General features: G+C 40.8%; 1 protein-coding gene across 10 annotated transcripts in view; it reads right to left on the bottom strand.

The window, feature by feature from the left end:
- fnbp1b (formin binding protein 1b) overlaps positions 1-24,314 on the bottom strand; it is a 63,672-nt gene that overhangs the window by 31,963 nt on the left and 7,395 nt on the right. For 3 of the 10 annotated variants that reach the window (XM_078270668.1, XM_078270673.1, XM_078270671.1), the window contains exons 1-4: positions 10,916-11,029; positions 9,910-10,025; positions 5,289-5,345; positions 4,842-4,989 (exon numbers count right to left, since the gene is read on the bottom strand). In XM_078270668.1, coding sequence (XP_078126794.1) covers positions 4,842-4,989; positions 5,289-5,345; positions 9,910-10,025; positions 10,916-10,957 — 363 coding nt within the window. In that variant the 5' untranslated portion in view covers positions 10,958-11,029. Of the gene's footprint in view, positions 1-4,841; positions 4,990-5,288; positions 5,346-9,909; positions 10,026-10,915; positions 11,030-24,314 lie in introns of those variants that run through there. The other 7 variants (XM_078270672.1, XM_078270670.1, XM_078270674.1 and 4 more) reach the window with 6 other exon arrangements.

Here is a 24,314-nt window from a genome sequence, read left to right as displayed (position 1 = left end):
TGCATCTCATGCGGACTGCATCAACAAATCTTCCATCTCTACAATGATAAACAAACTACGCTGACACTCTTCCCCAAACAGCTCGCTCGGATTTTGGAGGATAAAGATCTACAAACCACAAACAAAAAACATGAGCTCATTCACTTTCAAACACAATTAAAAAGACTGCATCATCGTTTGTGACAAACTGGCCATCTGGGATAAAAGTAGGCAGATGTTCTGCAGTGTTGTCTCTGTGTTTAAATCCTTAAGCTGCAGAGATACACAAGGCTCTCTCCTGTTCAACACAGGAAAGAGTAGACACACCCTGTCTTTCTCCCACACGTCCCTCTCAGTAACAGTATGTGACTGCTGACACTGTCAGGGACATCTGAAGTATTTCAACAGTTCGCTGACCTGAAGCTGCCGCTCGCAGTTATCCAGTAGGGTTGGGCAACACGATTACAACATCCAAAATGATGATTTTGAGGAAAAAGTGACAGCTTGACTGTCCACTTGCAGTTGCACTCGCAAAATCAATCTGTACACCATTGATAAATCAGAATTGTTACTTTTTAAGCAGGCACTAATCTTTATACTTACTCGTCACATACAATTGACGGTACAATGTAGTGAAAATTGATTACTGCATTTGTACCCATCCAAAGTATTAGGAGCAGTCGACAGCTATACATACGGCATCCGGGGAGCAACTTGGGGTTCAGTGTCTTGCTACGTTACCAAATGCTTGACCCTGACTCCAAACTTTAACTACATTGATGTATTAAGTGTAATAAAAGTGGGACTGGAAAATATGATCATTATCCATCCAAGCACATTGGCTCAACAGATTTAATATTTACTTAATAATGAGAAGCAGGACTGCTCTGTGCTATGATTACATTTTTTATAGGCAAAAGAATTACTCATGCAAGCCCGTGAGCCTCCTGGTACAACACAGAGCACCAGACTCCCTCCAGGTACCAAAACACTTGTTTTGACAGATTTTAATCAATACAATTCCAACAGAAAGAATTCATTTTTACAGAAGTGTGTATTATGGCACCTCAACCATAAACTACAGTGGCTAGTATCTACAGTCAGCCTTATCAGCCTCTTTTTTCTTAATGTTAAATAGTTATATGTATGTGTTATTTGTTTCTGTATTTATTGTTTTTTTATATTAATGCTTAATATGTTTTAGGGATGGGGGGGGGATCTTTTCCGTGGCAATACTGTATCGATACAGACGCCAAGTATCGATCTTTTATTATATATGTGTTGGTCAGTTTGTCTGCTTGACAATCCCATTTTGCAGCAATAAAATTGATTAGATAAAACAGATGTTGACGATGTTCACAAAGTTTCCTTTTGGGGACATAATTTGAAATTGGGAACAATTTGAAGTTGGAAAAAAGGTAATAAATTGCAATATATCGCAGAATAAATAAATAAATAATATAATATAATATATATATATATATATATAATCGTATCGTAACATAAGTATCATGATGATATCGTATCGTGAGGCTTCTGGTGATTCCCACCCCTAGTATGTTTATGTATGCACCAACAACCACAGGAAATTCCTCGTAAGTGCTACTTACTTGGCTTGTGATCACGTCTCTACCTTGTAGTGTCATCTTTGTACCAGAGTGAGCTGATGTGAGACAGACATGCTCTGATGTGGCTGAGTGTAACATACACCCTGTGTGACTCATAAGGTGTATACATTCATAAATGGTGTAATATGTTTTAAGCAAAGACATGACGTGACAATCAACAAACATCCTCTGCTGTCTGACAACTAAGAGAGGAACGAAAACTTCGCTCCAGCACCACATTTGCACGTTTGAGTTTACTTGTGTGAAGAGATGCACATGTGTGCGCGCACACAAGCTCTAACTGATCTGTTAGTCATTCATTGACGTGACTTGGTTCATAGGAATGTGCACCTGAAGTCCTGTATAGTGGTCAACACACATTTAATCATTGGTACTAGCAATAGCTACAAGTCATACAAGACTTGTGTTGGAGGCTCAGAGATGATTAAACCACATGAGCTCCACTGACTTTTCCCCTCATGTTTAGACCGTTAGGCGACGGTTCAAACAGAGTAATATTGCAGAGTAATTTATACTGAAGTATTCTGGATTGAGGTGTGCGTGCAGCGACTATGGAAAAGATCCAACGATCGATTCTCCCTCTCAACTTTCCACTCATACACAAGAAGGCATGTGAGACACATTGTTCTCCCACTGTGATTGCAGCACTCCTCTCTGTCTCCTAAGAGAGAAATGAGGACAATATCCTCTGCCAAACCCACCTAAAGACGCTTTATAGTGCATTATAGTTTTCAGCTGACTTTTCACTAAACGTAATGCTTATTTTGCTGGCTCTGCCAGCTGAAGGAGATATATTCTTTTTATAATTTTTTTTGTAGCTGGTTGAACATGTCACATCGCAGCAGAATAAGACAGATTGAACTTCCCCCAATGCCGAAAGTAATAATTATGTGCTGTGCCATGGGTGCAAGTGGATACAAAAGAGAACACAATGAACTAACCCTCAAGTGGACTTCAGTAACACGTGTCGATATTTACAGTAAACACAGTATAGTTACATTTATAAATGTGAAAGTGTTACAGTGAATGGTAAGGTCTTGCTAAGTCTTTAAGGGTCTATATCAGTCCTGATTAGAGAGGATACCTACTGTAAGCCCTGTGATCAGAGTCCTGGAGAGGGCAGCAGTTTGCTGAACGAACACCTTTTTAAAATTCCTTAGCACAATCACAGCTCTTTATCCCATATTAACCCTGCATGCTCGTCATCATGGCCTATTGTACTATTAGGCCATAAACAAACAATGCCTGGCAAATTACATGGCAAACCTTTTTAAGGTCAGGATATATTTTGAGATCCCTTCCTATGCTTTTCTAAGTTCAATCTAATACAAGAATGTTTGCATAACACATTAAATCGAGTAGTCTGACCAATAAAACCAGGTTCCACTTCTGTAAAAACAAGTATATCTGCTCTCGAATACAATCCTTTAAGACAACATTCTTGGCCTCACCTCCTCTGCCACCCCAAGCTGAGTTTAGCAAGAGGCTCACTCGGGGAAACACAAAGGGAGGTGGGGAGACTTACAAAACAAACCCCACATGAGAAACTAATGAGGTGGTATTATTTTTCTTTCTTTGGAGTGTGGGTTTTACCTGTCCAATAAACTCTGTATAAACCCAAGAGAGGCAGACCCTCCTCTAATCCCACTGTCTGGGTCTGCCTGCACAGCTTTGTCTGAAATAGGCGCAAATCAAAGAGCTACGACAGAGAAAACACTAAGTGGCGCTTAAAAAATTCATGTGAATGAAACCAGAGAAAAGAATGACTGGAAGCTGGGGAAGTCATGGGTCATGTTTGCTTTACAAACACCTTTCAGAACATCACTTCTTCTAATAGTGTTACTGGCAGACTTTCTATGAAACCCTGAATGTTCTGTAAAGAATAAAGGCCCATTTTGATGGTCTTTTTCTTTGTAGCTTGGGGAATGGAGCTTAGTAGCCTTTCAACACTTGAAAAGTCATTCCCCATCACTCATGAGTGTGTTGAGGGCAAGAGTGTGTCTTTAAATAAAAAGTGAAAAGGAGGAAAATAAGCTAAACGGGCTACATTTACCCTACAAGGACACTGTTCTGAATTCCCCTGAGAAACTATTTGCTCAATGTCTATTAGATGAAACAATCTTCTGTTCAGAAAAGACACCAAATGTGGGTTCATGATATGAAGGGAAAGCCCCCAGCACTGGCTTTTTTCTGCAAGAGAGGCAGCACGTGGCAAAACTAGGAGGACAGAGGGGCGAGAAAGAGAGAAACAGGGATATTTATAAATGAAATAGAGGAAAGGTACAGAGAAGTGAAGAGGAAGAGGGGTGTCAGAGTGACATCCTGCAGCCTCAGGACAGCAAGGGGTCTGTCCATGGACACTCTAGCTGGACACTAGAGATATAGATGTTATGCCAAACCAAGCCAGGCTAAACCAAAGCAAAACAGGCCTGAGGGCGGTGGACGATTCCCCTTGAGACGCGCTGGAAATCCCCTTTCTTTCTGTTTGCTGCAACTCAAACCGAGTTGACAATTTTAAAAAACTACCTAACTAACAATAATTAAGACCCAGGGCTTCCTGTATTTAGGGAAAATAGCAAGTGCAGCAACACAAATTGAACACATGAACATAGACGCACTGTGACCTCAGAGTAGCCTTCTGGTTTTGGTTTTCCACTCCAGTTCCCTCAGCTGGACTTCCGTGACACAAGAGTCCATGGCAGATTTTTTAAAGAAAGTACTATTTTCCAGCTGGGTAGCTTTCTCTCAGCTCCTCCAACAAATCTATGGCTTTAATGGGCACCACACTGCTGCAGGTCCACCGCTCCTCAAAATCTCTTTATAATGGCAAGGACGAAAGTGACTTCAATGTATAAGAATAGTGTGTGGTGCACCCATTTTTTGAAAGACGGTTTATAAAAGAGGGAAATAAGCCTGTAATGATAGAGAAATGATGACTCTGTCCCATAAAAAGGACTCATTCAGTGACGTTCTGCAATTCTGGTGAGCCTTTGGTGGTATCTATATTTACTCAGCGATGACCTCACTTCATGCAGAATAGAGTATGCAGAGGGAATGGGCTACTTAATGTCTTATAGGCCAGTTTTCCTTCACAGAATCCATGTCCGTCTGTCTAAAGGAAAGGTTTTATTTAAAGCACTGGCATGGGGAGAATGACAAGAGGATAAAGACCTAGAAATAAGACACTGGTTATGGAAAGAGCACAACTAAGAGTGAATATAAAATGTATCTCACCGATTTTCTCTCGGCCTTGAGGTCCTGCAGGTAGCGTGAAAGCTCGGTGATGATTTGAGACGTCAGGTTCTCCGCTATAACCTCGTGTTGACCCGCATAGTCATTTAACTCATTAAGCGACGTCAGGAAGGCTCGACAGAAGGTGTACCTGGTGAGACACAGGAAGTGTTGTTGGTGTAGTTGTCATTTTGTTCAGAAATAGTATAGTAGTTTGGATTTGGTTTGGAACAGATTTGTAATTTTAAAGGGAACATGTTAAAGGAATAGTTTGACATTTTGGGAATTACTGTTTTCTGGCGGAGAGTAAGGTGAGGTACAAAGCTACAGCTAGCATGTGGTTAGCTTAGTTTAGCATAAAGACTGGGAACAGTGGGAAACAGCTAGCCTGGCTAGGCTATGTCAAAATATTTCCTTAATCTATTGTATGTGCAAGATCCTTGAACTTACTTGCTCTCTTCCTCTTCTCGTGAGTTCTTCTTGGGTTGATACTTCTTTGATAAATTCCTGTTAGGACAAAGAGTTCAGCCTTGTCAGACATTTCTTACAGTATCTTTCCAAAGAGCACAGTCTGCCCCATTCCCATTATATTTCCCTGACACTGCCATTATGGACCTGCCAAAGGATCATCCAGTGCACAAGTCAATCCAGCAGAGTGCTTTTTTTCCACTACTTCCACTCCCCTTTCCTCTCTTCAGGTCATTAATCGTGCTCTCCCCAGGCGTATGCATGCAGAACCAGTCACCAGAAACAAGCATGCGTTTCTTATGCAGCCATTGCCCTTGTTTTGACTCTGACTGCATGTTAGTGGCACGACATGAGTTCAGCATGAGGAGGCGAAGGAAAAATGAGATGTTGTGTAGGGATGAAAGAAAATCCGTCGCTGTACAAGCTGTAAGTGAATGGGTATTGTTGGGAATAGGCCGCAAATAACAACCTTTATTATGGTTATGACAGTCTCCCAATGTCCTCTGAACCTAGCAACTGTTGTGTTGTGTGACAGGTTACAGTACATCATGTCACGTTTGTTTCATCATGACAGTGTGACACACTCACCACCCAATTGTGCTGATGCTCCGGTTTGATGGCTACTCTGTCAACAGAACATAATAACATGCACTATGCTCTGATGAATTTGGGCGCTTATGCCTTCAGGATCCTTTGTCTAATTAAAAAAGCACTGGTCTCAATTTAAAAACGAACAACCGAGCGATGCATGTACACAAAAAAACAGATTGGCACAAACCAGAAAAGCCATTTGAATTTTCACTAAGACAGAGTAAATCTAAATGTAACAATAGGGAGTTATACTGTCATTTTCCAATCCAAATGTCATGTCCTACAAGTCAAGCAAATTATTGTTACAAATTCAGTAATAAACATCATGATAATTTGTAAGATTATGAGTACACCGTTACAAATATAACACCCCTGTCCACTTTACATATCAGAATCAAAATAATTCTTGTAAGTCGATGCAAATTGCTTTGAACGAGCTGATAACAGTCGGTGGTAGTTGTTTTGTTGTGAGACTATAGCACTGTAGTCACTGATGGAATCTAAATGCCTCAGCTTGTACATGTTGTAAAAGGGGGCAAGCAAAATTCCTGCCGAAATAAATTAATAATGCACGTGTTGAAAAAAAAACTACATGTAATGTGTGTCTCGCTGTGCTCACATCCCCCACGCCTCTCCTCCCCAGTGGTGTTTGGCTCCGCTGTTGCTAGGCAGATTTATCTGTCTATCTATCTCCCTGTCCTTCTCACCCCATCTCTAATTATAGTGCTAGTTCCTCACTAACTGATTCTATCACAGCCAGATGTCATGTGTCAGATTGTATTCGCCCACTCACCTCAATAACATATTTAAAATACTTGTTAAAATTAGGGTAGCTGCTAGCACTTAATTGTGATTAAACAGTGTATGTTTGTGTACATGTGTCTGGAAAATTATACCGCATGAGTGCATGTCTGCTACATACTGTTTGACACTGTAACCGCAGTAAAGACAGACACTCTTTTAACCCCCCACCCAGTCTCTTTTGTTAGCAGGACTTTATTCCCACTGTGTTATGGATTATGCCAGACTGGAATTTGGGGGAGGGGAGGGGGAAGGGGGAGGTATTAATGCATTGCCCTGCAATAACTAGACGGAAGCATTGTGCATGTTTACACCAATGCAGTGGAAGAGGATTATTCGTGGGATTAGTTCAGAGTGTGGATGGTGTGGTGATAGAAATGGTACAAAGTAGTGTAATAGCCATAGATGATGTTCAATTGGTGAGGAATGTAGGCTATTTCAAGTAGCCAAACAATTCTTTGCAATTCAGCACTTATTCAGCCGGTGATCAATATTTACTATCCTCTTACTGTACCCTGTTCTATAGGCCCTTTTCAATGCCGCCTTTTGTCATAGCAGGGAGAGCACATGTGTAATTAACAACAGTAGGGCTGAAACTAGCAAATATTTTCGTTGTCAATCGGCTGAATATACTCTCAGTTGATCATTAGAAAAATCACAATTCACACAATTTAACAATCATGTCTTTTCAAAGACCAAGGCGATGTCCTTAAATTGCTTGTTTTGCCCAATCGACACTCCAAACCCCTAATATATTAAATTACTTTTATATTTAGACCAAGCAGCAGGTCCTCATAATTGAAAAATCGGAGCAACAAAATGTTTTTTTTTTTGGTGGGCTTCAGGAATGACTTAAACCGTTCCATCGATTATCAAAATAGTTTCAGGTTATTTTTCTGTCAATTGACTTGATTGATTGACTAGTCATTTCATGTCCCAGTAAGCCAGCCTTGTCAAAACAAGATCGTGACGTGTTAAAATATCTACAGTAAAAAAGCCTGTTACTTCTAAAATAAAAAGGAAATCTTCCCAACAACGGAGGCGTAAGAAAAGAGTACTAGATCAAAGGTGCAATTCCATTACTTTATTAGATCTAACAGCCCTGCGTTTCTTTTGGGTAGATTAAGCCTGATTTCATGAGCTAAGTTGATTAAAAGGGATAATTAGTCCTGAGGTCAGGCCAACTACGTAGCACCACAACAAAGAAGCACAGTGTGTTGAAAACACAGGAAACCCCTATGACTCAAGCTATCCTGTCAGTACATCCTAATTTCCTCATTTTAGCCTTTTTCTGACAAGTGTGCCAATGTGCATGATGTGCACTAGATAACTGGCCCAGTTTGACAGCGGGCCCTCTGTGTTAGCACAGTGACTGAAAACATCCACACCATCTGTGGAGCCTGAAGTTCAATAAAAGCCAACCTGCCATGGCAAGATGACTCTACCCCTGTTCTTTTGTCAAACATACTGTAGACAGATGCTGACTAATTGAATTATGGGATATCGGTATCTGTTCAAATGCAAGTGCAAAGCTGTGGATGTGTATATTTTTTGGGCTCCAACATTTGTTTAAACAATGCTTTAACTTAGCTATAAAGTAATGTATTTTGGATAAATAAAGAATTATCCAGTTGTACACATGAACAGAAGCAAATTTAAGCAACAACAACAACAAAAACAGTGAACGCACATTAATATTTCCAGTCCATCAATAATTTGCTTTTTATAGGCCTTGACGTTTGACATTGTTTCTCTTAATTCAAATGTTTCAGCAAATTATAGAAAAAGAAAGAACCGAACAACAGTCAGAGATTAAAACAATCCATACATATAAAACAGCATTTGGGTGAAAATATTTAAATCTGTTTGATGTTTGGATGTGTCTGTCTTTTAGTGTGAAAAGTTCATCTGTGCAGGGATATGGTGTATGGGTAATGCATGCATGTAAACACAGACAGCTAGTCCTATTATCTCAAGCTGACTTAATTCTCAAAAAGTTGAGTGGTATGGGCTGTAGAGGATCTGTTACAGCTGGTTCCTATGTGAATAGTGGATTGGTATTGGCTAGTCCCAATGAAATGGGGGGATGGGGTCAATACTTAGAGCATTAGCCATATTGCCAGGCCCTTTTAAAGATGAGGATTTTGGATTTGGAGGGGAGGGGGGGTATCTCCTACTGTGTTGGGATGCAGAAGGACTTAGGAGATGGATCCTCTCAGTGCAGAATTGCTCATGCTTCCATCACTGCCTTGGAAAATCAGTGACTGCACCATAACAGAGTGTGTGTGTGTGTGTGTGTGTGTGTGTGTGTGTGTGTGTGTGTGTGTGTGTGTGTGTGTGTGTGTGTGTGTGTGTGTGTGTGTGTGTGTGTGGGTGTGTGTGTGTGTGTGTGTGTGTGTGTGTGTGTGTGTGTGTGTGTGTGTGTGTGTGTGTGTGTGTGTGTGTGTGTGTGTGTGTGTGTGTGTGTGTGTGTGTGTGTGTGTGTGTGTGTGTGTGTGTGTGTGGGGAGAATTGTAGGGTGCGGGGTCGACACTTGTGGTTGGAGTGGAAAAAGGAAATCTGGGTCAGACCTGGGGTTGATAATGCTGATACCTACTAGTCTCTATGGAAACGCAAGCTCCGCCCCATCCCCCCACAACCTGACTTCCTCTTGCCTGTAGGCCTGAAGGAGAAGCTAGCAACAACAGACAACGTGCATGCACGAGAGAGGATACAGAAAAGATTCTTTGTAGAAGAAAAAAAAAAAAAGAGGGGAAGATGAAGGAGGGAATATACATCCTCTTCACATCGGTTTATTTAGATCTACACTCGCATAAAGCAAGTATGCGTATTAATATAGTTCATTTATTGTATTTATAAAGGACAATGCACATTAATCAACTTTTCTGTAAATGTGCCAGTGTTAGCCAGCCGGCTCATTTTCAACTCTAGTCTTTTTTATATATGTTATACTGCTAATGTACTGCTTTCCATACGGGAATTCTCATTTCAGTTTTCCCTTTCAGAGGGAGGTCAGAGGTCACAGTCAGCTACATAACAAGCTGGGAAGGACTCAGTCTCCTGTTTCAAGGATACTTCAGTAGGTCAAATCCTGCTGTAGATGGGGGGAGAGGGGGCGAGGGGGGGGTTCTTTATCTAAGCAACCTGGATGGAAAACACTCACCCGAATCACAACCCTGAACATGGATCATAAATCAGCTTGAGTACTCACCTAATTTGTTTTGCATAGTTGGTTTCAATCTCTGATCTCTCCTTGACAAATTTGGTGTACTTCTCCACAAAATCGATCCCCCACTGTGTATGCTTCTCCAAATTGTCAAACTGATCCTGCAGAAAAGAAGAAGTGATGAATGAATCAATTCAAATACAAGGGAGATAGGACACAGAAAGAAAAGGAAGAGAAGAATAATTAGATTAAAGATGATTTCATCTTGATGGGGAGATGTGAATTGTTTACATCGTAGGAACTAATGCTGAATTCAATGCCACGGTAAATCAAGTTTACATGTAATATCACCAAATATACATCGTAGTATTTGAGAACAGCCTATACACATTCTTACTAATCTTCTAAAAAAATCTACTTTTACTCAATTGTTGTGGAAATATCTGCCTCCCTTCAACCAAAGCCAGCAGGCAGCATATGTATGTGTCATGTCATGTCAATGTGTTTATTCTGAGCCACTGATCCGACACAAGCATCTGATCTACTCTCATCGCTACAATTTTATACATTTAACACCTTCAAAGGAGGCACTGCCTGGCCAGTGACTGACACTGTCATTTTAAGTTGTAGATGTGACAAGTGAGTTTTGCCTTAATATCACTGATATCATCATATCATAGTGCTCTTCATAGTACAGTCACCAACAGCCGAAACTACTGATAATCAAATACAGCTGTTGGAGCTGAACTCATTATTCATGCTTCGTTCATGACGTGAGGAAAAAATGAGCCTCTAGTTGGCTGAGGTCACGGCTTTAAATTCATCAGTTCAGAAAAGAGAGCATTTCAACTGGGATATCAATAAACACACACACACACACACACACACACACACACACACACACACACACACACACACACACACACACACACACACACACACATGCTACAGCTAATCTTTACTGACGATCATATGGCTACTTCCAAACATTCTTCTAACGACAGTGTGGGTGTTCATTTAAAAAAAAAAAATGAACCAAAATAAAAACAACCTTGGTGAAGCTCCAGCAGTCCCCCATCCTCTCCTCCACCATGTCTGGAGTCTCCCTGAGTCTGGCTAATAGTTCCCCTAGCACGACACACTAAAGCATGTGAAGTGTCAGCTCGAAAAGGTCTGACTGATTCTCTGAACAAACCACACAATGCACTAAGTGACTGCTTTTAGTGCATCTCTGCACTAAAAGCACTTTCATAGAAAACACACGGGAAGTGGTTGTGGTGATGAAAAGTTCAAGCGTTACACTCGAGCCTGCAGCACTTTAAGGTATCTTTGACTGACTTATTTATAAGAATTAGAGCATGCTAAAGATTCAAGACGATACACTATTGTAGCTTTATTGAAGTCACATTATTAAGTGTGATGAAATCTCTCTCTCAACAAACGTAACAACTACCCAATTAAAGTACTCAAGGACAACAATAGAGTACTTAGAATGAGAGGGACTTTCCAGTGTGCATTGTTAGTCACTTTCAATGAGCAGTCACTCATCAACAAGCCACTCAACACAAGAATGACAAGATAACAATTAGACATTTTACTGAAACAATGAGTCAATCTCTCAGCCCCATCACTTGTATTTCTTTTTCTCCCTCTGTTTCTCTGCCCTCAAGACACCTATTTTTCTAGATTCCACAACAAGCTTCCCTTCCCCTTTAATGCCCAAGAGCATGCTCACTCTCAGACCTATGTGCCAATTAAAGTCATCAAACAGCATTTGCTTCATGATCACTTGCAGGCACCAATTATTCTTGGAAGAAAAAAAAAAACAGACAAACAATCAGCACACGTCACTGCAGCCACATCATGCACAGAAAGCCCTCCTCTCTCTAACACACACTCCTCCACATACATAACTCAGATTACCCTTTTTTGCAGGGGCAACATCTTATCCAGCGTGTCTCCGTGTGGAATATGTACCCTTTTGCAATATCCAAATCCAGAAAATATACATCCAATTCGCCTCTCCTCCCCCTCCAATGCAGCGAGACAAAAAGGCTGAGGTTAGGTTAGGGAAGGCATCCACAAGACCATTTCCAATGTATCCAAAGCGGACCAAGAGCAGATTAGCGTCTGGGTTTGGAACAATGTCCGCTGACCCCACTCCCACACAGTAACAAAGAAACTGCACAGTTGTAGCAAGTAATTCCCGATTGTCCGGAGGGGGCACGAATCCCAGAAAGCAGGGGAGGATCTGAAGCAGCACTGGCTCCCTCACACACACATACACTCTGATTCTAAGGCCACGGCTGCCCACAGCATTCAGGCTTAATGCTCCATCAGGCGTAAGGTGGAATAAGTGGGATGGTAGAGGAGGATAGTGAGAGAGACAGCAGAAAAGCAGAGGGAGGGGGCCTGAGGGGAGGAGAAATGACGGGAGAGGCGGGATTACTTGGGAGGGGATTACATTTAGAAGGGGGGGGGGGGGGGGGACTATCCTACTGCTGTTGGGACCTCATAAACTCTTTACTTTACCACATTTCAAAAATAATAAAATATATATAAAATAAAGGATAATGATCTGCAGCATGATGAGTCATTCCGAGCACATCAATCTTTGCTAAGATCAGGTGGGATAGAAGTTGCTCGAGTAAAATGGAAAAGCCATCAACAAAGCAATTGTCTAGCTCAGAGAGAAAGAGCTGCTTAATAAATGATGAACCTGTGTGGGGCAAGTATCACAGACAACAACACATTTAGTGAAGGTGTGTCCGATGTTAGCATACAGTCTGGTTGTCACCTCGCTTCATTTCATCGACCTCCTGCCATTCCAACTTGATTTAAGTGAGTTGGCATTGTTGATCGGACAAAATAAACAATTTCAATATGTTAACTTGGTCTGGACATTATATTTTTTTATATTTGTCCAACATATTATTGACCAAACAATACATTGTTAATCGAGAAGATAGATGGCAGATTAATAAGTACTGAAAATAATAGTTGTAGCCATACCCACAACGTCTGGGTTGAAATTATGCAAGTGATGATGAGAGTTTTTTTCCATGTTGAATGTAAAGAAAAAACTGCTTGCCGTCGCTGCGCTATCGTCATCGTGTAAAGCCCACCTCAACGGTTGTGATTGGTGCCTCGATTTGGAAAAATTGGAAATGGGCTTGAATGGGCTCTTGGCCAGACTGACTTGCAGAGCAAATCTCAAATTTGCCAGAAGTTCGTCAGGGTTTTCCCAGGCTACACTGCATGCAAATTATACAAATATTATAAACAACTACTAGACTCAAATTCAAACCGGCAAAGGAGTTTTTGTAAAACCTCCTCCTATGGCCCCCGTACTAAAGACTAATAACTCCTGCTCCAACTTCCATTCTGTCATCTGCGGCCTCTGACACCTGACCTTGTTCCTGCAGGAGGGAATAAGTGGGGGATCCCTTCAGGAAACAAACCAGCCCAACTCTGCTTGTTATTTCAGGACCCAATCCCACTCACTGTGATGCATGTACTATTGTGGTAGTACATGAAAGAAAATAAATAGAACAGCGCCGCTAAATATGTTTTTCATCATCCAGGAAATGGGAAACAGGTTCAAACCGAGAACAAAGGAGACATTTAGCAGTTACTAAATATATGTCGGTTTCGCCCATGTGCTGTAAGAAAACAAATAAATGCTTGTTTAAGGATCAGCCTCCTGACCTCCGACTCTTTCCAACTGGCGATGGAGATTATGGTGCAGTTTAATGTATTAGACTGCCAGTTAACTTGAACTAATGCACATTATTAAGCTATCATTCCAGATCAAATCTCTCGATATCTGCCGCACACTGAAGGCCTATTTACTTGCACCTGCACCCCCCCACAACACAGAGGTTTTCTCTTTCCTCTCTGTTTATAGTCGACAGAGCACAAACACAAGGACAAGCATACGACAAAGTAGGGCTGCTCGATTATGGAAAAAAATCCCAATCACAATTATTTTGGTCAATATTGAAATCACGATTATTTAACACGTGTTTAACTGACTTTTGGAAAGATGTTGCAAATACTGAACTTAAAAAAACAGTGAACAAGTTAAACAAATCAACAGTGAAATCAACTAGAACTGTGAAATTTCCCTTAGTACTTTTTTTTTTTTTTTTTTACACAAAACAAAATAGGAGTTTACCTGCAAAACGAAACGTGCAAAGTAATCATTTTTCTCGATTGTTCTGTTTTTGTGATCATTAGGAGCTGAAATCGTAATCGCGATAAGAATCCCGATAAATCGCACAGAGAGTCTGGTGCAGACAAACACAGTAAAAGAAAAGGCTGAAAGAATATTTTAAGTGAATACCTGATAGTGAAATATAACCACTGCAGAATACCTAATGCTGGAACACCACTGGATTTATTGCACTGACTTATTTTACTTTGAAACCCATCTACAGTATCTCAAGATATGTAGTGATGCTTGACACAAGATGAAATGTCCAAAATAAAATCAGATACATTTGTATGTGGCTTCCTATTCCTTCTCATTTCCACCACAGAAGGCAGTAGAGAGTGTTAACACTACTTTTAACACCACTGATGCTGGTGTTTTATTTTGTATTTGTTTAATCCCCAGTAGGATTCAAAGACACAAGGTCTAAAATAAATGGAGCATGTAGAAGAACTGTTCCCTGACCTGACCACATATTCCCTAAGGACTGATGGGTTTTATATAATAATGCACCTGTCAACCACAGAAGCAAGCTGATTCATGGTGCACTAAATAAGAATAATTTGGTCATCTCTGTTTTAGGCAAGGGGGTAAGCCATCCTCCACAAAGCGTACCTCCCATGGAGCCATTTCGATGCTAATAAGCCATCAGGTGCCGTTAGCATTCCATTGACTGCCATTCATTCTGGCGCCACTTTGACAGCGAATAACTTTACATCTCAAGCGTTTAAAGACTTTATTTGTCCATTGTTTATTTCTAAAGAAACACGACAAAGTATAAAAGGCTCCATTACCTTGTACCTCACGTTATGGCTCCGTAGTAGACGTTTTTGTAAAAATAGGCTAACGATTGTGTCATAACCACGCAACTTACTGTCGCATAGTAGAGGAATTACCGTATAGTACAGGAGAAGCTCGCAGGCAGTTTGGACTGACATTAGCTGTTTAACTTTAATTACTAATGTTAACTAGCATTTTAGTTAGCAGTAATTAGCCTGTGCCTATGTTATCTCCTTACATATACCTACACTCTCCGTCTCTGCAAGATTGGGAATGATTGAGATTTCTCTTGGCACAGCTACCAGAAGACTTACAACTTTCAGACAGGTTGCTCACGTCACATCTAGTCTTCAAGCTCAGCTTGTAGCTGCGCAGTAACGCTCAGCCATCCCCGGAAAAGTGCTTCTAATAGACTTCACTGGTCTCTGTCTATCACTTTGTCCATATTCTATGGTTTTAAGGAGGATAAAAGGCACGACAATGAGATCTCAGATCAAGATCTTTAAAAGCAGACAGATCCAGTGTTAGATTACCAAACACAAAGTGAGCTGACCTACTTTACAACCAGGTTTGTGATAACAGGACTGCAAAATCGTTTTAAAACGTCTGTTAAAAAAAACACTCCTAGGGAACACTTTGTGCTTTATTATAGCCTTACCACCTCTGCAGATGTCAGTTTGCTGCTCTGATGATCACAGCAAAAACCAATGTGTCACTAAAAACACAACAGAATAAGAGGGAAAAGGGAGTTTTTCATTGGTAGACTGGGGGGACAGACAACAGGAAATCACTGACTAAGAAGTAAAAAAAATAAATAAATGTAAATGCAGATGTGAATCAGCCTTGAAAATAAAACACTCAAAGCTAATACACATAGTGTTTGATATATAACCCCCCCAAAAAAAGATGCCTGCAACAAAAAAAAAACTAACTTATAACTAAATATTATTTATTCCACAGTCAGAGACACAGTCTTGATAAATAGATCTCTCATTCATTTAATTGGTAATGTAATAGTGTACAGATTTCAGATGGATATTATTTCCAGATTTCACAGATGGGTAAATAGTGCACCTGATTAGTTGAGTAAGAACAAGATTACGGGATTTTCATATAAACTGACCCCAAACATATAATTGTGGCTTTATTTTCATGAAACCATTAATCAGATTAATGTAACGGTTAACCTCCAAGGATTTAAATCACACAAAACATTTTTGTAGAAGGACTAAAGAAATGTTTATAACTTTCCAAAAAGCTCTCACAACCAAGTTTCAAACATTCCAAATTTAGCTTCAAGCTTTCAGATTGTGTCACAGTGGTATCTATATGAAGTCTACCCTCTGACAGGAAACCTGTTGAGTTGAGACAAAGAAAAGCAGATGCCACGCCAGAGTGAGGGGACAGATGTTCTGCTGGAAGGACAATGGCATGATAAGAGGCCTTTAGATGCTTTTGTCTTTTTTGTTTAATGGTTCAATGTGTTGCGCTAGGACAGTGGGTTAGGTTGGTGGGTAGGGGCTTGTGATGAAAACATCTAGACTGACTGAATACCCATACCTCATTCAGTGCTTAAGATTGCAGAAAAAATTGTCATTGTCAGAGAAACTGAAACTATGATGGAAGTACTGATTGGGTGATACCTATACACATATTTGGTCTGATTAGTAAAAAGAAAGAAGGTGGGTGAGGTGAGGAGGAAACTGCATTCATCCAAAAGTGGTCATTAGGCAGTGAGGGTCCTTCCAATTCAAATAATAAACAAATAGCCCAATTGTTCTAGCAAAAATAGCCCTGTCTCATTTAATTAAGCAAAGAGGCAGAAAATGTTCAATGTTCCGGAGTTGTTCTAGTAATTATCCAAAGCCTTATATAGTACTTCTTACTGACCATAGCAGACACACCAGAGAGATGACTCAGAGACGATCAGTAAAGCAGAGCCATGGAAATCTACGGTGGTCCATGAGTCAATGCAGCGCTTCACTGTGTCTCGCGACAGTGGGCGTCCAGCAGCAAGAACAAATATTTTAAGGGAGATGCCAAACCCTCTCTCAAACACACGGCACACTTTGTCCAAGAAAGCGGGGTGGAACAATGCCTCCATTGCCCAGTGTAACCCCTGTGTCAGAGAGGAAAAGGGACAGTAGCCTCACACACACACAAACACGCTCGTGCGCACATGTAAACAAAGACTGATGATCATGTGCTTTACTGAAAAGTTACCCTAGGCTATTTTTTCGTTAGGTTGTAAAGGGTTGAGAAGGGTTTATTAGCCCCCTGCCCACCCACCCTAAATGACGATTTAACACATGAATGCAAACAAAGGCTAAGACAATGTACACTACTGTCAAAATAAGCTAATGCAGCAATGCAATACATCTATCTTGCTTCATAGGATAAGTTTTTACATTTTTGATTTAGTCACTAATAACGAGCTGATATTTGCATCGAGACTTTCGCTATCGCTATAAAGGTTCAGTCATTCACTGCTTGACTATGCAAAATATTACTCTGAAAGAACAATACAAACACATGCCCACAGGAAAATGCACACATGACCACAGCAACGTTCTGCAAAATAGAAGCAGCTGTTTGGGGCAGTGAGTGACCTTATGTGTAAGAGCTCTTGTTTGCATGCCATGTAGATATTTATAGAAATAACGCCTCTGCCAGTCTGAAATTTAAGAATGTGTGTTAGCGTGTGCATGCACACGTGTATTATGCTTCTGTGCTCATAAAGCATTTTGTCTCTGTGCCTGGTTTTGCACAACCCCAATTGCTATTTAGTCCCTCTGCCCATGTCCATGTCACTTAACGGTGTCATGTATGAGTAATCGACTCACTCGATAAGAAATGCCAGCCCTTGTTGCAGTGGTTAGGCAACAGGAAATTGCTGCCTCTCAGTTGAGTCACAGTAACCAGAAGGGTGGTCAACTCATTCACGGATTCAAAAAGAAACTTTTATTGCAGCATTCTTTTAGGCTCTGACCTCGTAAAATTCCTATAAACTGATTTAACAGTTACTTTCTTTGTCTAATTGTTGAATTAAATGGAAATTGATTTGGAAAGAATAATTATGCAAGAATCATTTTACATCTCTGCCCACTTACAGCACTTGCCAACTTCATCTGCAGTAGCACCTGCAGATACTCTTCAAAAGGGCTCAGCTGGTGCTCTTCCCTTTGCTCCTCCGTTTCCGATTTCAGAGAACGAACACTGTCCATGAAAACAAAAAACTTACTTTGGCGCAACATGGTCACGGTTTTCACAAGACAACAAAGCAGAGAAAAGGAGCTCCGAACGAAGTTAATCCATCTTAGAGGAGGGAAATAGCGGAACAAATCTTGGTCAAGCAAAGCAGGATTTAAGATCCTGCATATAGTAACGCAAAGATTGAATCCAAACGCATCATATATCCTGGTAATCAAGGAATATATTCATCAATCGAAGTGCACCCAATGCAGGCAGAACAAAAAGTATAACGTGAAGGAACAGAACTGTTGTAACCAGCACAGAACTTGATTTAATGACGTTGTCATTAATCTGATTACTCCACCTCCCTTCTAACTACCTTAACCACCCAATAGGACGCTGCCGTTCTGTGGATTATCCCTGCTAGGCCAGCAAACACACATTAGCCATTGTTCTTGTTGAGCTGTTTTTGTACTTTTTCGAGGATAAGGCTCTTTAAATCTTATATAACACATTCTTTTTGCCTCAAGGAAACATCTGAACTTTATATTACCAATATGAGAGACACTTATGTACTAAACTGCTACAACATAGCAAGCTATTTGCTTGTTCATTCAGCGAACGAGTTGGAGGTAATCCAGATTTGGCTGAGGTCATCTCATAGCCCATGAACTTGATAACATTATATGGATGTTAACGGCTGAAACAAGTGGGGTATCGATGGGAGAAATCAATCCATATAATGGCACGGATGGACCTGGTGTTTGTACATTGGGAATAAAAGTGACCTACAATCTACTTATAGTCTCACTTTCAGCTGATGAAGTTAGATTTCAAACCCATGTTCTAGAGCTAAAATTGGCCAATATTAGCTTATTGCAGATATATTAATTTTTGTGTATATGTCCGCAAATAAAGCAAAGAAATTGCAGTACAGTAATGCCAGACTGGGTTTGAGGTCATATAGAAACAAGTATTCTTTTTTACATTGAGACATTTTTTGAGGAGGTTTTCATCATCCAAATCTAAGGTCTAAGGACAGAGGGTGTTCTATGCTGTGCAGATTGTAAAGCCCCTTGAGGAAAGTTGTAATTTGCGATATTGGGCTATAAAAATAAACTTAACTTCACTTGACTTTATTTTTCAACTGTAAAACATACTCAATAATATCTTGGCCCCAATGCTTTACTTTTCTTTACGTACTTCTAAGGGATCCATACCAAGATTGTCTGTCTATGTTAAAAACAAATGACTACTGGCCAATATATTTTTCTGATTTTTTTTTTAAACCTCCCAGAGAGCAATATCAGCCTAAAAGATCGGTCCGGCTACACCATGTTCTCATTGTCCAGTACAAATGTAACACATGAAACATGTTACGGGGCAAAAGTGGTGAGTTAACACTGACTTCAGTGTTACTGTAAACGACACCCCTGCTCAGCTGTCCACTACCATGCTATACATGGCTCAGGTGAGTCTCTGGCCATGGCACTCAAGCTATGTGCTGCCATGACATGTCTTATGTAGACCTTTCTCCGCTAAAGAACAACCATGATTTGAACATAATAACTACATGTTTTCTTGCAAAATAGTACCCTTTTGATTGCTAGGTGTGGGTCTTTGAATGTAATCATACTGTAGGGACTTAACATTCAAGAGGGGGCGGGGGGGATAACATACAAACAGCTCTAGCATGCAATTAAGTCTGCTGGCAAACACATCAGTAGTAAATGAGAGACTAGATTAAACATATCTATGTCTAACACCCAACTGTGTCTCACTCACAGTTTCATAAATAGATCTATGTGACATGCTGCCTTTTTTTTCTGTCAGCGTCTCGAAAGGCTCCTCTTCTTCCAATGGCTCTTTACTCACTACAGCTACAGTTTAATAGCTTAGCTTCAGATGACAAGAGTCAAATCTCTCCCTTGAGGATCAAATCTGGCTATGTGCCAACCATGTGTTGCATTCCTCTTTTGAGTCCCAGATCACTCCTCTCCAGGTAAGGCAAGAGTGTGGTACTCGTCTGTGCTGCTCATGCATTTCCCTGCTGTAGTAGTTCCCTACTCAACAACAACAACTCATTCAACTTCCATTCTGCAGAAAGGTGTCATAAGACAACATAAAAGTCATGCAGACAAGTATGGCTAGTGCAGCCAATGAGCGGGGTTGTTATTTTTAGCCAGAGCATTGTATTTCGCTGGAATGGTCTGCTGGTGGTAACACAAGATACACATATACAGTGGGGAGAACAAGTATTTGATACACTGCCGATTTTGTAGGTTTTCCTACTTACAAAGCATGTAGAGGTCTGTAATTTTTTATCATAGGTGCACTTCAACTGTGAGAGACGGAATCCAGAAAATCACATTGTATGATTTTTAAATAATTAATTTGCATTTTATTGCACACAATGCATTCCACAATGGCCAAGACCAGAGAGCTGTGTAAGGACATCAGGGATAAAATTGTAGACCTGCACAAGGCTGGTATGGGCTACAGGACAATAGGCAAGCAGCTTGGTGAGAAGGCAACAACTGTTGGCGCAATTATTAGAAAATGGAAGAAGTTCAAGATGACGGTCAATCTCCCTCGGTCTGGGGCTCCATGCAAGATCTCACCTCGTGGGGCATCAATGATCATGAGGAAGGTGAGGGATCAGCCCAGAACTACACGGCAGGACCGGGTCAATGACCTGAAGAGAGCTGGGACCACAGTCTCAAAGAAAACCATTAGTAACACACTACACCGTCATGGATTAAAATCCTGCACAGCACACGCTAAAGGTCCCCCTGCTCAAGCCAGCGCATGTCCAGGCCCGTCTGAAGTTTGCCCAATGACCATCTGGATGATCCAGAGGAGGAATGGGAGAAGGTCATGTGGTCTGATGAGACAAAAATCGGCTGCAGTGTGTGCAAACCTGGTCAAGAACTACAGGAAATGTATGATCTCTGTAATTGCAAACAAAGGCTTCTGTACCAAACATTAGAGGTCAGGCGATTAATCGGCAGATTTTTGGCATTTTTTAATATAATCGGCATCGGCCAATATCCCAGTATATCAAACCGATTAATAGGCAGGCGCATCTGAGGGCAGCCTAGTGTTAAAAACATGAATAGGGGACATTTTTTACAGCGCACCCAGACCAGCTGCCTCTAGCCCCTCCCCTCGTGAAGTCTTGCCGTGTGTCTCGCGCAGTCACTTCTTTCAAATAGAGGTTTAAAAACAAGCACATATCGGCCAAAATAAATCGGCAGCATTTATCGGCCATCGGCTGACCCTGATTTCTAAAGATCGGCATCGGCATCGGCCAGAGAAAACCCATATCGGTCGACCTCTACCAAATATTAAGTTCTGCTTTTCTGATGTATCAAATACTTATGTCATGCAATAAAATGCAAATTAATTACTTAAAAATCGTACAATGTGATTTTCTGGATTTTTGTTTTAGATTCTGTCACTCACAGTTGAAGAGTACCTATGATGAAAATTACAGACTTCTACATGCTTTGTAAGTGGGAAAACCTACAAAGTCGGCAGTGTATCAAATACTTGTTCTCCCCACTGTAGCTGCTGTGGTTGATGATATGGTTTTCCTCAACAGTGTACTGGGCAAATCTATGGTAAAATGAGCAGTCCCTCACTCACATTAGCTGAATAGTTATTTACTGTAAATTATATTGCTTTGTAGAGTAAGAAAACACATGACTCACTGCCTGAACGTTAGGCTGTAAGGATAGAATAATTATGTCAGATCTCCTACAACATCTCCTGTAGGTTTTACGCTGATGCTAGAATATCTACAATCCTTTATTTGCGGAGGCTCAGAGGACTTGGTGTACACAAGTACTTTGACTGTATCATCAAAATGAGCTCACATATCTGGGTGGTCCTTCTTTTGCTGGCAGTGCAAAATGTTTTTCAATTTGTCTGAATTGTGTGGCAGTACTTTCACTCCACCCTGATATGTCTCATCTCAGGATATGAGTAAAGATGGCACTTCTTAAGTGGCTGCCTGGCACGGCAAGCAGAAAATCCAACTTGGAAAGACTCTGATAGCTCAGTGTGTTTAATGCACCTGTATGCACCCAGTTTTCTGTGCTAATGTACAACATACTAGGGGGTAACACCCACTCGGAGAGACATGTAAACTTATTAAGTTTGTGAGTAAGACCATCTCTGTTATTGAATGAAGCCAGCTCCCGCTAGAGGAAGTAATGGATATATTTTCACTTTGTCATTTAGTGCCAAAACCATTTACTAATACAACGGTCTCTACCCTCTCTGTCTGGCATCATGCACACTAATAATGTCCACAGCGCCCCACATACTGCCCTATTATAAATAACTCCTAAACATTAAAAAAAAGGTTTTGACAAAAAAATTCTGCGGAATCGTGAGCATTAACAGACCACAATGATGTACTATCTTGCCAAGAAGCCTCCTCTCGCCCACACAGCCTCTCAATAATCACAAAAATGTGAGGTTAATTCTCCCACTGTAAGAGGACAAATCTAAGCTAAGAAACATAAAAAAAGACCGTTCTCATTTTTGAAGTATCACACACGATTGTTTCCATTAACATCAGTCTAACAAAGGCAATTACAGGAGAGTTGAACGTAAATGAGTCAATGTGATGAAAGCAGAGAGGAGAAGAAAAAAACCCACAAATGAGGAAATGTTAAGAAAGGCGAGAGTGGGCTGGACATTTCTTCCAGCAGTTGGAATATTTTCATGCAGTGTGGGAGACAAATGTGTGGTAACTGCACAAGCCAGTTTTCATCATGGCTTTGAATGAGTTCACATTAAGCAGCCGTAAAGTAACTGCTAAAAGGGTTCAACATGGTACCGACAAAGTCTACAACGTCTGGTATCCCTTCAAAATGAAAAGAAGGAAGAACAATAACAGTCCACTACTGTTCCACAGGCAGCAAACCCACTGTTTCTTGGCCTTCATGATCACAAAACAGGACAGATGGAGAACTGAGTCAATACAATTTACATTAGCATCTTTAGCACTTTACCAGACACGCGTCTACAGTTGTAGTGTTTGCTAGCTAGCTGCAGCAAACATCTGTGCTGTCACATCCATTTGCTTTTTGGGAATAATAAACACGGACTGCAAAAACACTCCCGAGATCAAATCTGTACCAATAAAAGAAAATGAAAATCCTCCTCGCATTCAGTCCAAACGCATATTATTTCCTTTTAGACACAGAATGTTTCTTACAGGCTGGCTACATTGGACGCGTAACGTACGCGGAGCGGACGTTCCAAAAATAAGCTTCCACTACAACACGAGAGCAGCGCGTAGTGGTGCGTGTGCTCCGCGGAGATCTGCTCTCCAAGCGTCTTCCGTTTATATTTTTTACAGGAGGTGTGTGCGGCCCTTTTACACAGAAATGGATCATAAAGTGTCTATATTTCTTTTAAATTAAAACTACTGATATACAGGAAACGACTTAATGAGTGTGAATGAGCGTTTTGGCAGTTCTTGTTTCCCTCACCTGCGTCCTCTGATAACAGCTGACAGTAGATTGACGTTTTCACAGCGCTGTGCCGGCTCCAAAAAAACGGAAGAAACAACAACGATCCCAAAGCAAAAGCTCAGCGTCTCGCCTGCGCAGCAGGTGTAGCCGGTTAAAAGATACATTCCGCGGCACATACGCGAACGGTCCGCATACGTTACGCGTTCAATGTAGCCAAAGTTGTTGTGTACAGGTAGATATTAGATTGTTTATTATATCTGAGAATCCTGAGCACTAAGTTACAATTTCTTGAGAATACTAAACACTTTTTACAATCAGGATTGAAGATTTGGTAAAAAAAAAAGAAATGACATGGATTAATATCAAATTTTGAGACCTATTTTGAATGCCACCTGCTAATGCTCTTTTTACTGAATACTTGTGTTATTCTATGCCCATACTATCACTCTTCCACTACTTGTTTATAAGCTACACACTGTACCTTTACAATGCGGTACACTTAGGCTTAAAAGCATTAATCGTTTCAATGGAGAAGTTGCAGAGAAAAGAGGTTGTAGACCTTTGTCTGTCCTTCACCCAAAAGGTTGTAAAACAGTGCAGGCAATCTCTGTCCTCGTGGAAGTCCATTACTCTGTTGGGGGGAACTCAGTGCTGTCACAGCCTAAAGAACAAATGACTTGTCTGTAGTACAATATAGTAGTAATTAGGAGAACATGGAAGGCCATGAGGCTCAGGTGACAATATGTCAGAGCTCATGTGACTGAGACCCAACAGCA

The sequence above is a fragment of the Sander vitreus genome, chromosome 16 (assembly GCF_031162955.1).
Source record: "Sander vitreus isolate 19-12246 chromosome 16, sanVit1, whole genome shotgun sequence".
Taxonomy (NCBI): Eukaryota; Metazoa; Chordata; class Actinopteri; order Perciformes; family Percidae; genus Sander; species Sander vitreus.
Note: the sequence above shows the minus strand (reverse complement) of the source record. Positions and strands in the feature narration are given on the sequence as shown.